The sequence below is a fragment of the Rhinolophus sinicus genome, linkage group LG02, assembly GCF_036562045.2.
Source record: "Rhinolophus sinicus isolate RSC01 linkage group LG02, ASM3656204v1, whole genome shotgun sequence".
Taxonomy (NCBI): Eukaryota; Metazoa; Chordata; class Mammalia; order Chiroptera; family Rhinolophidae; genus Rhinolophus; species Rhinolophus sinicus.
In genome coordinates, this window is record NC_133752.1 from 182,470,125 (window position 1) to 182,487,728 (window position 17,604).

The 17,604-nt window shown below is 37.9% G+C and overlaps 1 protein-coding gene across 8 annotated transcripts in view; it reads left to right on the plus strand.

Moving 5' to 3' along the window:
* NR1H4 (nuclear receptor subfamily 1 group H member 4) overlaps positions 1-17,604 on the plus strand; it is a 67,669-nt gene that overhangs the window by 10,937 nt on the left and 39,128 nt on the right. For 5 of the 8 annotated variants that reach the window (XM_019732179.2, XM_074326209.1, XM_019732178.2 and 2 more), the window contains one exon: positions 2,939-3,079. In XM_019732179.2, the coding sequence (XP_019587738.1) occupies positions 3,001-3,079 (79 nt within the window). In that variant the 5' untranslated portion in view covers positions 2,939-3,000. Of the gene's footprint in view, positions 1-2,938; positions 3,080-10,889; positions 11,045-11,099; positions 11,214-17,604 lie in introns of those variants that run through there. The other 3 variants (XM_019732176.2, XM_019732177.2, XM_074326208.1) reach the window with 2 other exon arrangements.

A 17,604-nucleotide genomic window follows, 5' to 3' on the forward strand; every position in this document is an offset into this window, starting at 1 on the left:
CTCGAGGAAGAGCACGCCAAATGTCAGGGAATTTGGCAGAACTAAGCAGAAGAAACAGTTAATACTGATCATTTAGCTGAGCCAACATTTCTTGAGCACCTATTGTATGCCAGGCCCTTGAACTGAAGGTGCCAAGTTTGTATGAACTTCTAGATGAAAATACATATATTGTAAGAATCCACAGTGAAGATGATATTATACCAAGGAAATATCAGAGAGCTGTAATGAGCGGCAGAAGTATGGGGGAGGTGGATTAACATGGCTGAAAGTTAAAAAGACAGAGTATGAGAGAGAGCACAGAGGGAAACCTGAAATAAGAGTCACAGAGCTGAAATCTCCTGTTTTTTAAAGACCGGAACAAATGGGTCTCAAATTACAGAGTGTTTAGATATTAGGAAAAATTCCTGGCTGTGCACATTGTGGGTTCCTGGAAATTACTCTTATGGAAAACTGGAATTTCCTATTCCAAAGATAGGAGAAATTCTATCCAGAATGATAGTTGCCTGAAATGGGGGATGGGGGAAACTTTTCAACTCATTTATTACACACTATTCAGACACATATACACAATTATCATACATAATTTATATATATATACACATTGCCTATATATAATTATATATAATTATACACGTATGTACAATTCACACACACATATTGAAACTTGCATTTCCCAAGTCCTCAAATAGCTTGTGAATATGAGTGAGGCCCCATTAATAGCAACAACTCAGGTTTTACTGGCTTGCTCCTCAGGACCTCCAGCTCCCTCCCAGAGCCTCCTCCCCCAAGTGTTTCAGGAGTACCTTAGGGTCTCCTCAAGTTTGTCATAATCAAGTCTGCTCTGGCCACTTCTTCTACTACTTTTTGTGTCCACTAGAGAGAGCAATGCCCAACCAGTGGTCCCAGGTCCTCAGCTAGGTACTGCTCCCTGGGTTAGGGGCTGTTACTGCTATTTCACAGCTTCCCCAGAAGGTCCCGAGTCTTCTTGGGGTCAAAGCTCCATAGTGATATAGAACGTTCACATCCCTGTGGAGCTGAAAGGAGCTCTCTGCTATCTGTTGCATTTTATTAGAAGCTTCTACCTTATACTTCCCTGGTTAAGCTTCATTTTAATTTATAATCCTCTGTCTTGTCACTCAGGGTAGCAGGAAGGCCTCTTGAATCTAGCACAAGTCCCTCGAACACTGTGCTACACTGAGAGTTACACATTTCCCTGATGACTGTGGCTTTGCTTCAGGGTGAAGTTCATGGTTCTTGGCTCCCTCCGACTTTAGAATGAGTTTTCTCCCAACAAGCCTCTTGGCTTACTGGACAGTAGAATTTGGTAGGACCACGCCATGCCACTGATTCACCAGAGGTATCCGGATGTGTCTGCATTCCCACAGTGGACACAGTTTGTATCCTTTCACAGGAGGCTCTCTTTTTCTCTCTTTCTAAATGTTCCAACCTCTCTGGTCTCTTCTCATCACTTCAGATGTGCCCTAGTATTGCCTATATTTAAAAACTGACCCTGAAACCACATCCTTCCTCAACTGCTTCCCTATCTTGACTCCTTTTCGCATGCCACCTCTCTATTAGAGCGTTCTGAACTTTGCTTCATTAACAGCTTTCATGGCAATATGTAATTATCTGCACGTTGGTGTGATGATTTTTTAGTGTTTCTATTCCTCGTTAAGCTTGGTGTCATCGACCATGGATGCTTTTCTCCCTTCACCATTTTATCTCCAAAGATCCAGCCCAGAGTTTAGGGCAGAACAAGTCCCCAATAAATGTTTTTTGAAAGCATGAACAAATGAATAAATGCAGCAAAGGCTGTCTGGTGGATGACCTTTCCAGCAGCCAAATGGATCTGCTACTTGCTTCTGCTTGAACTGGCCATTTTGCTGAGTGATAAAGAAGAAAGACATAGACACAGATAGTAGGAAAGTGCTAATGAAATAAATATTAGTCCAACAAAAACCCTATGTTCTCTTCCTGAGTAGCACATATAAATATTTATTTGTAAACAAAGTCATTTCTTTGTGGAGATGGATAAAACTTCTGAAAATCACCCTCAGAAAACAGCATTGGAAAAGAGGTTCTTATTGCATGCTTTTCGTGATTTCACCTTTCAAATCACTTCTGGGACGTAGAGGACATAGTGGAAGGAAAGAAAGAAGGAAAGAAGGGAGGGAGGGAAGGAAGGAGGGAAGGAAAAGACATTGAGATATAACTAAAAGTGAACACTGCCTCTTGCGTTCTTGGATTAGTTCTGGACATCTTAGGATGAAACTTCAGACATTTTGGTGAGATTTACCATTATTTTTCTTTTTATCATAATTTCTTTTTATCCTAGATAAATACATGACCAAGGTAGACCATGAAAATGAAAATGCAACCCCATGAAATTCTCTCTAAAAGGCACAGATAATGATCCTGAGGGAACATTTTCTGAAGTTTTGATTTGCTGACATAGTGCCTACTGAACTTAAGAAAACTCCAGCAGGAGTGGTCTTAAATCACTTTCATGTCTTTGCAAAGACCTATTCAACTTTAGAATAACATTTAAGATAATAAATCATTGATTCATCTTACTTTAAGTCAAGGCCTTTATATTTGTTTCTGTTTTTTCTACATATAAAAGAAATAAAGACAACCAAAATGTCACCATGTCTTGTAGAAATCTCTCAAGTGTTGAATTAAAATGAAAACATATGGTGTTTTCCCTGATAAATTAGAGTATCTTTTCTGAAAGTACATGTCCTGGACACTTGCAAGTCCAAATGCGGTGTAAAAATGAGAAATATTGAGAACAGATATGTACAGAAAGGCTTTGGCAAAATGTCTACAAAGGGAACCATTTACTGTTTTGTAAATTAGCTTGCTCTCTCCCTCACTCCCTATCTTAACCATCTCCCCCCATCTCCCCAAACTTTCTATTTATTTGTTTGCCTTTCAGGGTGTTTTATTTTTTTTGAAGACCACCATAACGAAAGTACATTCTCAAATAAAAAAGTTTGGATGGGATCAAAAATGAATCTCATTGAACACTTCCACTTACCTGCCACGGATGAATTTTCTCTTTCTGACAATTTATTTGGTAAGTTGTCAAGTTCATTTAAATATAAATAAAACAAAGTACAATTTGGTAATACGTGAGAAAAAAATCCTAGATGCTGAGTGCAACAGTGAGTATAAAAAAACATTTTTGTTACAAGTACTTAATAAACATTAGCTACTATGCAAGGTTAGAGGTAGATCAAAGCTTGGATTCATTGAAACTACTAATGGTATATATATATATATACAACAAGACCCAGAGAGCTTTGTGATGTGTCCAAGGCCATGAGGCTAGATAATTAACAGAGCTGGGAGTAGAAACAGATTCCTGCTCTAGGGCTAATTCAGATGTTATTATAGCATGTACTAAAGTATGAAATCATGATTCTTATGGTTTAATATTATACTATAAAAGGCTGAGATTACTTAGGTTATAGTTCTGCAGTAGGTTTTCTGTCCACCATTCTTCCAGTGCTGGGGGATATATGGCACAGTGTCAAGATTAGTCATTTAAACTGGATTGCGGACAAATTGTACTAAGTTGTTTTCAGTAGATATGTAACTAGATGATACCATAAAATGATATATTGCTCCACTTTATGCATTTATGAAAAAAAAGTCATTATAAAGTTTCAATTGGGGACATCAGCAAAGAGTCAGCAGGGGTAAATTTTGGGTGGGGCAGGGAAGCTTTGTGCCACTCTTAAAATAATTTCCTTCTGCATAATAGCTCTGCTGAGAAGGTTAAATGTTCCCAGTTTTTCACTTTACACTAACATATGAACCATGATAGACTATGACAGTGAAAATGCAAACACTTGACATTCCACGAAAGTCAGTGTTTGAAGGCATAATCCCCTATTTGGTTGCAGACATCCCGGGCAGATACTAATTAATAACGTATGCTATTACCTACCAGTTATTAGCATCTTAGTCTGTGAGGTTTATCAGGTCATTTCTTGATAATTACTATCTGTATTACCTCTTTACTCGTCTACCTGCCCCCATACAGTATGAGAGCCTTTAAGGGTGGGGATGATATTTTATTAATCCCAGCATACACTTGATAAATAAGAATCAAGTCATAAATTATAGACGGGAAGGGGAAAAGAGGTTAAGGAAAACAAGCGATATTTATCAGTAACTCTCAGAGAGACCAAAGGCAGCAGTAATTATTTATGAAATACCAGTTCTCAGACATACTTGCTGCAACTTATTTCTTCCATTTGGCTTTTCTTCATCCTGTGGATGCATTCAAGGCCATCAGGCCCTACCTTCATGTCCAGCTACTTGACCATTTGCTTCTGGCCTACCCTTCTACAAATCCTTAAAATAATCAGTGTATAAGCACCTTTGTAATTTTCGCCCTACCAATCAGAATGCACAGGATAATTAGCACTGTAGGTACATGTCGTAGACTAAGGAAAATTCCATGTAAGATTATTTTTTCACATAAAAACTTCATTTCCTGCTCTGAAATTTTATGATTGCATGTTAAGATCTCCAAGCAAGCACATCAGGTTGAAGGTTGACCTCAGCAGTCATGAGGTGCAAAGATGTGAGTAGACAGAGAAACGGTGGTGAAGGTGCTGTTGAGGGAGAAGCATCTGAAAGTGATTGCTAAGGAAGCACTCTGACTCATGCTTTCAGTGTTGCTTTTCCCTCGTCTCTCCTTTGCTGTACTACATTTGTATCTAGCTTCTTAACACTTCCTTTAAGATTTCTGAGACTATATAGCACAAGACGCATAAGCTACAACGTCTGGTTGTCATTCCTGGCTGGAGTAGTTTTCTCCAATCTTCATCTGGTCTCCTCTCCTGGGAAACTAATCTGAATCATGTGTGACCATCGGGAATGCGTTTTCTTTTCCCTATTAAGTTCTAGCGCCAGGTCTAAGCATTTTTTCCACATCTCTTTCCCTTAGGGCCTTGGTCTCTTACCTGAGCTAAACGTACGCCAGAGTAGGGGATAAAGACTTGCACTTTGATTCTTTTACTACTCCTGTTCATCTTCTTTTGGGTCCTGATGACACTAATGAATTCTATGGACTTCCCACCCTGAGCTTAGGGTACAGAGCACCAGGGAAAAGACTGGTCCATGGATGTAGCCCACAGTGCCTAACCACCACTCCTGGATCTTGAGATACACCAGAGATTCAGAAGTGTTAACTCATGGATTCAATCGTCCAGAGAGCTGGACTCGTTTTCCAATGGCCTCACTGTGGCATCGAAAATAGCAATCGTGTTGTTACAACAAGGACAAGTGAAGTTTATGGTACAGCATATAGATAGCTATCATTTCTTCTATATATGCTGAACATTATATGCTGGGCATTGTAATAAAGCAGGAATAAGAGAGGCAAGCTCCCAGTGGAGGCTAGACTCACAGGAAACATGCAAATAAATAAACAAGATAATATCAGATAATGAACAGTAAGTGCTGTGAAAGCAACAAACCAGCATGACGTCACAGTAATTGGAAGAATGGGGCTGCTGTAAATGGTGTGGTCAGAGAAGGGCTCTGGGGAGTTAACAGTGGAGCTGATACCAAAAGACAAGCCAAGGAGAACATTCTAGGTGGAGAAAATAGCAAATTCAAAGGCCCAAAATCTAGAATGGACTTGGAAGGGCCTTGTCTTTTCATTTTTATTTAGGGCAGTCGAAAAGATCTAGTAACCGACTCTGGACCCCTCTAAAGAACTGGACCCTGCATTTCCATTAACTAGCACTTGTGAAAGGAGATTATTACACTTGGAATTCTAGAATCCCTGTCTAACATTGGAGTCCACAAATTGCTATACCTGTCATTTTAAGAAGTGGTGACTCAGTGGTAATCACCTGGTACGTGGCATGACTTTTAAGGTAGCCCTGGCTGGACATGGTTACTATAAAGGCTATAATTAAATCCCAACTTTAAGACATTGAGAAGGTGACATGAAGAGTATTCAACAAATACTGATGAGCACTCACTAATGGGCAGTGGAGACACTGATGACCTTTTGAGTGAGGCCTTACAGCTCTCCTCAAGAGGGCTGTGAACCCTTCTCTCACCAAGGGCTTTGCTTAAGGTGAAAGGGAAGCATCTCCACTCATATCAATGTTTACCCTGAGAAGCGGAGCCCGAAGCCAGGACTTGTGTGCGGGCAGTTTATGTGGGAGGTTTTCCCAGGGAGCAGAAGTGGAGGACCAGGGCTATGAGACAGGGAAGGAGTGAAAACCGCTATGAGATGAGTTATGAACATCACTGCTGTAGGCAAGGGAAGCTTGATGCCACTAGGAGTAGCATAGGAAATTGTCCACTGAGGGACCAGGAACTGGGGTCGTTACTACGTGACCTCTGGCTCCTGCTTGGTTGAGGGTCACCGCTAGGGGCATTAACTCCCCTGTACTTCTGGGCTGTGTTTCTGCCACTCCCAGTGGAACCAGGCCAGGTGGTCTCCAGTGGTATTGGTGAAGTTGTGGGCAGAAAGCCAAAAGATGTGTGAGGTGCTCTTGAAATGTCAGCATGAGGGGAATCTAAACTCACATATAATCATCTGCTTCAGCTGCAGCTGAAATGAGAGGTGTGCTAAAGGATGTGACACCAGAGGGGTCTGTCACACAGTAGATTGCCCAACCCAAATTAATTGGAATAATCAAAGGAAGGCTAACATTTGGGGGAGAGGGCACAAATTTGCTGTACAGTTCTGTTTTCTTAGGCTGGTCCTTATAGAAAAGAAGGAAAGAAGCTTGGACAGAGTGGAATTATAAAAATGGGGCTGGAATCACCTCATGAGGTCCTTTTATTTATCCTGCTGCCACACATGCCTGTCAATCCAGATGGGAATCTAGCTCATCAGTAACTCAATACACACACAGGACGCGGAATGGAAGGACATGGTGACCTAAAAGAAAGATACGTCTCCTTTCCTTTGGGAGATCCCGCAAGCCAGGAAACTTGGTCAAAGATTAATTTAGTGGGTTAAGAAAGGCTTCTCTGATGAATGAAGAAGGCAGGATCTTTAGGCAATTAGTGCATAATAAAAAGTAATAACGACAAAGTCCACAGCTTCCCATGGTCTCACATAGTGAATAGGGTAGGAGGTGGCATGTTAGTTAAAATCTATGTATTCTTTTAGCAAATTGTGGTTTAAGAACTAAAAAAAAAAATCACAGAATTTCAGACTAAGTAAATAGAAAAGCATTCCAATAATAGCATGGAATAAGCAATTGAAAACGCAGTCTTATGCTCCCTTACCTAAAATCCCCTGTGCAATGAGTCTGGTTCACTTAGCTCAGTGCTACTGGGAGAAGTTCACTGAAAGTGAGTGGAAAGAAGCAATAAAATTGAAATAAATAAAGTCTCAGAGGCAATTGAGACTCCCTGAACTTCAGTTTTTTCCCCTCTATAAAGACGTTCACTTCACAGCTTATTGGGAAGACTGAATGGCTGTGTGGGAAAGTGTTCTGTAAACTACATCATAGAACAGTATAATTAGTCCAGGGCTTGATGTGTAGTTGTTATGATTTAAATTGTTGAAATGATAAACACCACACTGCTCATTAAAGGACGGAAGTTCTATTTATCTTGACATTGTTGAGTGCAAAGAATTTTCAAGGAGTCAACAAACACGAACAGTATAGAAATAAGTTTCGGGGTGCCCTAAGGAAGGAAACACATGTTTTGTCTCACGTTGGCATTACAGCACTGTTACTGACAGCTACTAAATCCACGATTTTATATTATTTTTATTATTGTAGCTGTCTTTCTAAAGCCTCATTCTAAATGAGGCCCAGCAAGTGGCAGGAGGCATCTCCCATATAATCCTACTCACTCATATTCCATTTCTCTTAGCTATTTTTTGTTATTGTATGCTTCTGTCAGGTCTTTACGCCTGTTTTCTCTGGGTAGGTTTATTTTTATTGGAATCTGGTTCTTGCCTATGTCTTTTGCTTATATTAAAAGAATCTTTCCAGTGTTACAGAAGCCAGATGTTTTAAAATACAATTAAAAGTCTTGAGATGCAGTTTTGTGGAATACTTCTGATCTTTGATTTCAGGCTTTTTTCCATCTCACTGAGTTTAACTCAAGTGAATGTAGTTCTGAGTTGATGGGTGAATCAAAGCTGAAAGTTTCCAGAAGATGGAAAGATACAATTGGCTTGGACAAAATGGAACTTTGTTTTAGCATAATTTAAATATTTTGTTACTACCGTTTCTCATCCGCATCTCTTCCACAAATTTAAGCATTCTCTAAGATTTGTACTAATTCACCAAGGTTTTGGATTTTGTTCTCCCAGGAATCTCAGATCTGGTACTCTTGTTAGCCGAGTTAAACATGGTAGAAAGAAAAGAAACATCAAAAGAGCCTTTCCTTATTATAAAACATATTACTGCCTGTTTTAGATAGGGAATGCATAGTTTGGAAAAGGCATGCAGTTGGACAAAGAATTACAGACAAGTTGGCCAGCTGGTGGGTGAATCCATTGCCATCCAGGGCTAGGCTCTCAACCTTGCATGCTGGGAAACAGAGCTCAGGGACACTCAGAATAACCACTCTGAGAAAGCTTGGCTATAACATCAGATAAAAAATTTACACATTTTCAATGATAAAAAGAATTGTGATAATGGTAACAGCTGCCATTTCTCGAGCGCTGTCTACATTTCAGGCATCATGCTAAGTACATTTGAGATTTGTTAGCACACACACTTCCTGCATTCAGTCCCATCTCTGCCATGTACTGGTATGTGGTTTTAGGCAAATTCCTTAACTTAGTGCAAGTTATTTGCCTTATTTAATAAAGTCCCCAGAAGAATGCCTGGCTCATCATAAGTACTCTATAACTAGCTGCCATTAATAGTAACTTTCACAGCACTCCTATAAGTAGATACCATTATTATTTCCCTTTTTTTGGTGAGAAAATGGAGATTTCAAGATGTTAAATAGTCTGCTTAAGGTTCCGTAACAGTAAGTGGGCAACCAAAACAGCCAGGCCCATTTGTTTGACCAGTGAAAAACTCAGTAGACAATTCCTGAAAGAGAAATTTCTGAGGTAGTTTGCCTTGGTTCACGTCCTTTGAGTAACCCTTACAACTAAGATCCTTTCAAGGCCAGGATAGCGTGTGTGTTGTAAGGAGAGCAGAAGGAGGTCAGAAGTAAACTGAGGCTTAAGAACAGCTTTGCAAATGGTAACCCTTGCCTGAGCAATCCACACTGAAACATACCCACAGACCATCACTCTTTTCTTCTTTCTTGGTAATTAGGGCAGCTGTGCTTTCATTTTTCAGCTATGGGGTTTTGAGTCAAGACCTTGGTGAATGTCCTAGTTTTTATCCCTTAATAACTGGGTAACTTTAAACAAATCACTTAACTTCACTGAGTTGCCTTTTGAGTTTGCAAAATAGGGTAGAAGGTAGTGGAGATCATAAATAATACCTTCCTCAAAGGGTGCAAGTAAGGAGCAGGTGAGATGATGCCTGTGGAACCATTGTGTAAACTTGTAAAGCCTGTAGAAACATCTTAGCAATGATTATTATGTTTATATAGATCACATTTACCTTTGAAAAGTGCTTTCATATGTATTGTGACATTTTATCTTCACAACAGATCTATGAGGGGAGTAGGGTGGGAATTATCTGTTTTACCATCTGTTCTTGTAGACAAATGAGGCCCACAGAAACTGAGAGACTGACCTAAGGTTCTATAGTGCATCTGGCTGCGTTATGCCTGAGCTCACCTCTGGACCTACTGAGTCCTATTCTAAGGCCTTCTCTTCCAAAAAAATAACCAATAGTCACAAGCTTGACATCCACAAGTTATGCTGCAGAAGCTATTCCTACTCAATAAGCAAGTCACCTGACAACATGAGTCCCAAGCTGAAAAATCATAACATCAATAGAATGAAGGTGGGTAGTGACCCGCTATACTAAACATTTTATAAATATTATTTCACTTAATGCTCATCATAATTCTATGAGGTTGTGTGATCAGCCCCATTTTACAGATGAAGAAAATGAGGCAGAAAATGGTTCAGGAATTTGCCCATGGTCCACAAAACTAGTGAGGACCAAGGGAGCCTGGATGTACTGGTTTGCTAAGGCGGCTGTAATGAAGTATCCCAGACTGGGTGGCTTAAACAATAGAAATGCATTGTTTCACCAGACAGGAGGTTGGAAGTCCAACATTACTTGTTGGTTTCTTCGGAAGGCTGTGTGAGAAGGATCTGCTCCTGGCCTTGGAGAGGCTTGGAAAGCATTGGCTTGTAGATGACTGTCCCCTCCCTGTGTCTCTTCACATTGTCTTCTCTCTTTGTGTGTCTGTCCCTGTGTCCAAATTTCCCATTTATATAAGGACATCAGTCCTATGGGATTAGGAACTGATCTAATGACCTCATTTTATCTTGGTTACCTCTATAAAGACCCTGTCTCCAAATGATGTCACATGCTGAGGTACTGGGGTTAGAACTTCAACGCAGTAATTTTGGGGTGGGGGGATACAATTCCATCCATAACACTGGATATAAACCCAGATCAATTGGCCTCACACTTTTAAGCACTATACTTTAATGCTTCCTGACATTACAAAACTATACCATTATGCAGCTTTTTGATAGGAGCAAATGTTAAGATCTAGAGTATGGCCCTTGACACCCCCAACCCACCCCCCACCGAAGCTCCTTTTAGAGCTACTGAACAGTAATGTACCCTCTAAAAGTTCTTATGGTGGAAAGTGCTCCCCCAAAATGTTTATCTGAGAGTCTGGTTTCCAGCTTACTAGGCAATTTGGCATGGAGGACTTTTCTCATAAACATTTACAAATATTCTGCTCTGTAATGAAGTTAATCAGTAAGCCACTCAACCTCTGGCCTCTGTCACTCCTTACCTAGTCTCATTTTCAGTTGCTGTGAATAAGCTAAGAATGGTAATGCAGTTTCAGGAGTTAGAAAATCCAGTTCAAATCAGTGCTTGCCACAGCTGCACACCGTCAGGACTGGTCATGGAAATGATGAGCATGAAGCCTGCTAAAGGTAGGATACTGTTTACAGCTGCTCTGGTTGAGTTCTTGCAACTGGACTGAGGAAATGTGGAGGACGTTTGTTTGAGATTATAGCAACAGGTCTCTATCAAAGATGGCTCAACGAGAACCGAAAGACCGGTGTGAGAAGTTGGGGTGGTGTGACTTTTACAGGGTTCTAGGTAGGTGGGTGTCTCATTGAAATTAAATCTAAGCATGTTTTCCCTAAAATTCTTCATCGGATATTACGTAAAATTAGCACCATTCGTTCAAGTCAAACACTAGGCAATTCTAACATGAATGCCTGTGGACACTTGAAATATGTAACATTTTAGAGTAGATTATTTGATGCAGTGTTTTAAAAATGGCAAGTCTCAGATTCCAGTGGGTCATGAAATCTATTTTGTGGCTGTGACCAGCATTTAAAACTAGAATAAAGTAGAATAGAATAAGAATAAGAATAGAATAAAAGTAGAGTAGAATAGAAATGTCAGTGTGCATCTCAAGGAGTAAAGATTACTGTTATTTCATAGAAATTTTGTTCAAATTATTTATATATATGTATAACTGTATACATGGGTCACGATATAAGATAATATTTCAAACTGTGGGTTGTGGTGAGAAAAATAAAAAGAGATTGAGAAACGCTTACTTTCTGAACGAGGTTCACAGCAGATTTCTCCTAATAGTCTATGGAAAATCAGATGAGTAGAGTTCAGCCTTAGACCTAATCTATTTCTTTTCTCTGAAGTAAAACATAGATTAAAATTAAAACATAGATTATAATTAAGACAGTATAATATACTGCCTGTTTTAATATTTTTCTCAAAACAGTATCTTACCTACCTTTTAAATTTCCAGATAAAAGAGAAATTCTAATTGTTTTTACAATAATTACAATTTTTAACATATTTTTGATTACAGACTTGGCAGCATACTAGTTTGTTTAAATGTAATGTTTAAAAGTGACTGACACTGTATTTAGAAATGGAAATTAGTTTGAAGGCCAGGGAAGCAAATTTTCCATCATTTCAATTTAACATTTATTAAACATTAACACTGTGTCAGTTTGTATAACATGCCAGGACTAAAAAAAAGAAGAGAATATGATATGATATGATATAATATAATATGTAATATTTCCCAAAGGAGTTCACGGACTAACTACAACAATAAGCAAAAATGCATTGAACATTTCTGTTGTGTCAGATACTATACAATTTATATTCTTTGTCTTAGCTCGTCTTCACTACAGCCGCTTACCTAGGTACTATATTACTCCAGCTTTATAGAGGAAGGAACAGAAGCTTAAAGAAGTTCAATGTCTTTCCTTCCCAAGTTCATGTATCTAGCAAGTTGTGGCTGAAATGAATTCAGGTTTGCCCATGAAGTACGGCCCTCACAACCAGTATGTCATTCCTCCTCAAGTTTAGTGTGGAAGAGAAACCTGTAAACAAACAAAAATGATTGTAATATGCTTCTAAGTGCCACAGTAGAGGTGTATATAGAAGGTAGGAGAAATTAACTGGGGCAGGCCTCACAGAGGAGGTGGTCAGCTGACAAGTCAAGGAGACGCAGCAACATCATAAAAGCCTGGCACCAGGAACAGCGAACAACTTCACAAATGAAGCTGCATTATCTAGTGAAGACACTATGGATTAGGATAAAAAGGAAGGCAGAGAAGGTAATTTTCCATTCATGAAAGGTTTCAAAAAACATTCATGAAATATTTACTGTGGTCAGCATTGTGCCAAGGATGAAAAACTAGATAAAACCTGGAGCCTTTATCAGGCTCATTAGAAACTGTGAGATCAGGAGAAAGTGTCACTGTTACTACACGAACCTTGTTCTCCCATTTGGGCACATGAACTCCTTAGAGCTGCACTGTCTAATAGGGTAGTCATTAGACAAAAGTAGCTATTTAATTTAAAATTTGAATTATTTAAAATTAAATACAAAATTCATTTCTTCATTATCACTAGCCATGTTTCAAATGCTCAGTATTTCCTATGGTTTAGTGGCTAATATGTTGGTGGGTATAGAAACCTTCCATCATCTCAGAAAGTTCCTTAGATGGTACTCTTTTACAGAAACTGTTAAATGCTAGAGATTCTCTACCCAGAAGAATTTTGCTTTCCTTTGCAGGGGGGTCTCAGACTCCCCTGGAATCCATTCAGTTGTTTCCATTGAAGAACTCTTCCCTAAACTCTCATGGAGAATTTCCTGTCATAAAAGAATCCTACTTCTTGATAGACTGATGCCAAAAAAGCACTCACAATTCATATATATATACACACACATACATACACGTATATATATACATATATACGTATACATACATATATACGTATATATACATATGTGTGTATATATACGTATATACATATATACATGTGTGTGTGTATATGTGTTTCCCTTTAAATTATATTAACGTAGAAATAAATTTACCTTTTCAGAACGCACACTCTAAAGTTGACCTGCCTCTGCCCCCTCTACATCTTATGCTCTATCACAAAATTCTGTATTTGTTTACTTGGTCTTATTCCAGCCTTTGACATCCCCCCTACCCCACCATCACACACGAGAGAAAGGCTGTGGCCTTTTCTATCTGTTTTCTATTTGTCTTATTCACTGTTTCATCCTCAGAACCTAGCACAGTGTCTGGTAAATAGTAAGTGTTCAGTATATATAAGTGAAAAAGTATCCTATAATTTGTGTCATCAAAGCAGACTAATAGGTATTAATAATTACTAATTAACTATCAATTAATTGTCATTAACATCAGGATTTTGCTAGGTTCTTTAGGAAACAAAGATATAAGGCATTCAACTTATCAAATCTTTTTCTCAATGATTGTATTTTATACTCAAAACTACTTTATGAGGTAGCAAGGCTGAGTGTTAATAACCCCATTTTACAGAAGAAATTGAAACAGAAAAATGTGAGGCAGTTGTTCAAGGTCTCACAGTCAGTTCGTGGCAGAAGTTGTTCTATCCCACCATTTTGGAATATGTTGGCCATTCTGGTGTTTTGATTGTTAAGTTGCCTGTATATTTATTGTCTCTATAGAGATCTGGTGGGAACACAGTGAAATACTAGAAGGGGATGTGCTTTGGAAATAGGGACATTATTTAATAATACTGTGTAATGATCTCATATTCTTATCATGTTTTGTTATTTTCATGTAATGGAATGTGAAAGCTTTCCATCTGAACCAAGATGATAGTGATATAATATTGATACCCATACCATGATCGGACTCAAGTTGGGACTCCATTGTGTCTCTTGATTATTAAAAGATTTGTTTTGTTGAAATAATGCTCAGAGATCTTTGAATTGTCATGTGAGAAGGAAAAAACACACATTTCCTTGGATTCTACAGAATCCAGATTCTGTCACTAATTGATTTACCTCAGACAAGTTGCTTAACCTTATTGGACCAATAGGCAGAGAAAAACTGGGGCTGAGGGTGGGGATGGGTAGTTGAGTGGGATAAGATGGGTTGGAAGATAAAATCTAGGTATAAATGCAAGTGAAACTAATGTTTTTAATGTCTTTTATTTCTTTTCAATCCTATTTACTCCAGAAATTTTAGTCATATTTTGCTATTAAATAGATTAAAATTTTACTTATACTTTTTCTTTTTTCTCTAATAATTCCATATTTTTATATTCTTCCATTTTTTGATCATTAAACAAATCTTTTTGTCTGCCACATATTCTGATTCAATGCTGGTTTTATATGGTTAAGTTGAGCATGAAAGAGAGGAAATAAGTTGAGCATGAAAGAGAGGAAATTGCAGATATTATATAGTTTGTACTCTGTCAGTCATTTCCTGGGTTAATGCAGAAAGCATTTTTTTTCCAACAAACATTAAGTATGCATACATCCCATTTTGCCATTGTCAAAAAGCCCTGAATTCTAATGCCTATAGATTGTTAGTCATATATTTATAGATATTTTAAATATAAAGAAGACCTATAAGATCATCCAGTATGCAGTCTTTACAGATGAGCAAAGGTTGGCCGAGGCAGGGCAGATAAGTACTCTATAACTAGATTCAGAACCAGGACTCCCAGGGTCTTAGAATCAGGAAGATTTCCCAAGAGAACCTATACTCAAAGAAAATTTTAGAAACAAATAGCTCTTAGTGAGAGGAAACTCTTGGAGGGGAGAGCTATGTTGAGGAAAGTCCCAGGCTCACAAAGCAGCACATGAGGGAAGGTCCTGAGTCTGGAAGCAGCAAGGCACATTCAAGGAATAGAGAAGTCAAAACATGGGAAATGGCTGGAAAAGAAAGAAAGGAGAATCACGCAGAGTCCTGCAGGCCTAGTTATAGGTTACCTACAAGCAGATGCATTGAAGGGACTAAAGAACTCAAGTACAGAGAGAGGAAGAGAAAGGCTTCACTATCAGGCTTCAAAGCATCACACATCTGAAATTATCCTGGAGAGGAAATTTCAGCAATAGGCTTTGAAGTCAGACTCCCAAAGTTCAAATCTCAGCTACAAGGAAGGTAGGAGTAAAGTTGCCTAATTTCTCTATGCTTTGGACTATTCATTAAGTGGGGATAATAATGTTACTTAACCTCATAGGATTTTATGAGAAGGAAGTAAGAATATACACGGGCCTGGCACTAGGAATAGCTATAATGGAGTTTTCTAATAATAATAGCATCAAACATCTGAACACTGACAAGGGCATGTTTAGATTCACAGATTCACCACCCCAAATTGACAATTCCGAATTCCCAAAACTCCGAGAGCTAAGCATTTTTTCAAAAGTTTGGCACAAACTTCTTTGGTGGCAAAACCTGACTGGAAGGAATGTGAGGATATTTATAGCCTTTATTTATTCCTCTTAGTGTGACTATTCGTACATTGCATTGTAGAAAATACTGCTGTTTGATTCTGGGTTCAGTCCCAGACCATGCTGGGAGAAAAAGCACTGTATTCTGTCCTAAAACCCAGCAACTCTGAATTTCAAAACGCAAAGTAACCCCAAGGGTTTCAGATGAACAACTGTGGATCTGTATTATCTCATTCCATCCTCACCATAGCACTTGATACAGATATTTTCAATTCAAGCTTGTTGCTGTAAAAACTGGGGTTATCAGTAGTTTAAGGAATTTGCTCCAAGTCTCATTGTTCATAGAGGTGGAGTTTGAATTTTGGTCTAGGGTTATCTGACTATGCTTTAAAGAGTCAGACACATTTGTAGACTTTCCTATATCTTATTTATGTCTGTGAAAATTTTAGTGTTTTGTATAATTTAAATATTGCTATTTTCTAAAGAGCTATATAGTTTATTTTCTAGGAAATAGAATCATTTTCACAACCTGAGATTTTTCTATAATATTACCTAGAGGTTTCATAGATAAGGGGCTCATTTCATAATAGTAGTAGAATAATAATTATTACTATTTTGATGGCAGCTATAATTTATCTAGCATTTCATGTGTGTACACATTTAGCAAAGTGGTTGAATTTTGCATGCATTACCTCATTTAATCCTCACACCTAATGAGGTGGCTATTATATCCCGTTTTATAAAGACAAAACTGAGACTTAAAGATGTTAAGTAAAAGGTGAAAGATTTATACAATCTGAAGAGAAAATGGTGATGAAAGGAGAACTGACTCTGGGTGCTGAACACACAATGCAATATATAGATGATGTATTATAGAATTGTACACTTGAAACTAATATAATTTTACTAACCAATGTCATCTCAATAAATGAAATAAAAATTTTAAAAAAGATGTTAAGTAAATTGCCAACATGCACAGATTATAAGTAATAGAGCTGGTATTTGAACCCAGGTAGACTAATTCCAGGCACTACATTTTTTAAAAAGCTTCTCCTTTGTTTTATAACGATCAAAATTATACATATACATGGCAAAAATTACAAACAGTAAAAAGACTTTAATCTTCCACTCCAAAAAACAATGCAACAATCTCACGTTTCATAGTCACCATTATCCAGTTCTTTTTGTATTGTGTAACAAATTGCCCTTCTTTCTCTCTTTCTTTCTCACTCTCTCTCTCTTTCACACACACACACACACACACACACACACACACACACACACACAGTTTTTCTTAATACACAAATATAAACATTATTCTATAGCTTAGTTTTTTAAAAATAGCAACATTTGTAGAAACCTTTCCATGTCAGCACATACAGATCTACATTATTTTTTCACGTCTTCATAGCATTTCAGTGTATGGATATAATATAATTTGTTTAATCAGACTTCTATTGATGGATATTTAAATTATTTTCAATTTATTGTTCTTACAAATGTTGTTGCAAATAAACATCTTTACACAACCTTTTTTTTTTTTCATACAGATGCAAGCATATCTTTAAAATAAATTTTCTAGCAGTAGATTGTTGGGTTAAAAGACTATTTGAGTTTTAAATGCTGAAAGGTATTGAGAAATTAACCTCCAAGAATTTTGCTTTCCCAAGAATGTGTATTGAAGGTATTGACAAATTGCCCTCCAAGAATTTTCCTTTCCCAAGAATGTATATTGTCAAACTTTTTTTAACCTTTATGCATTTA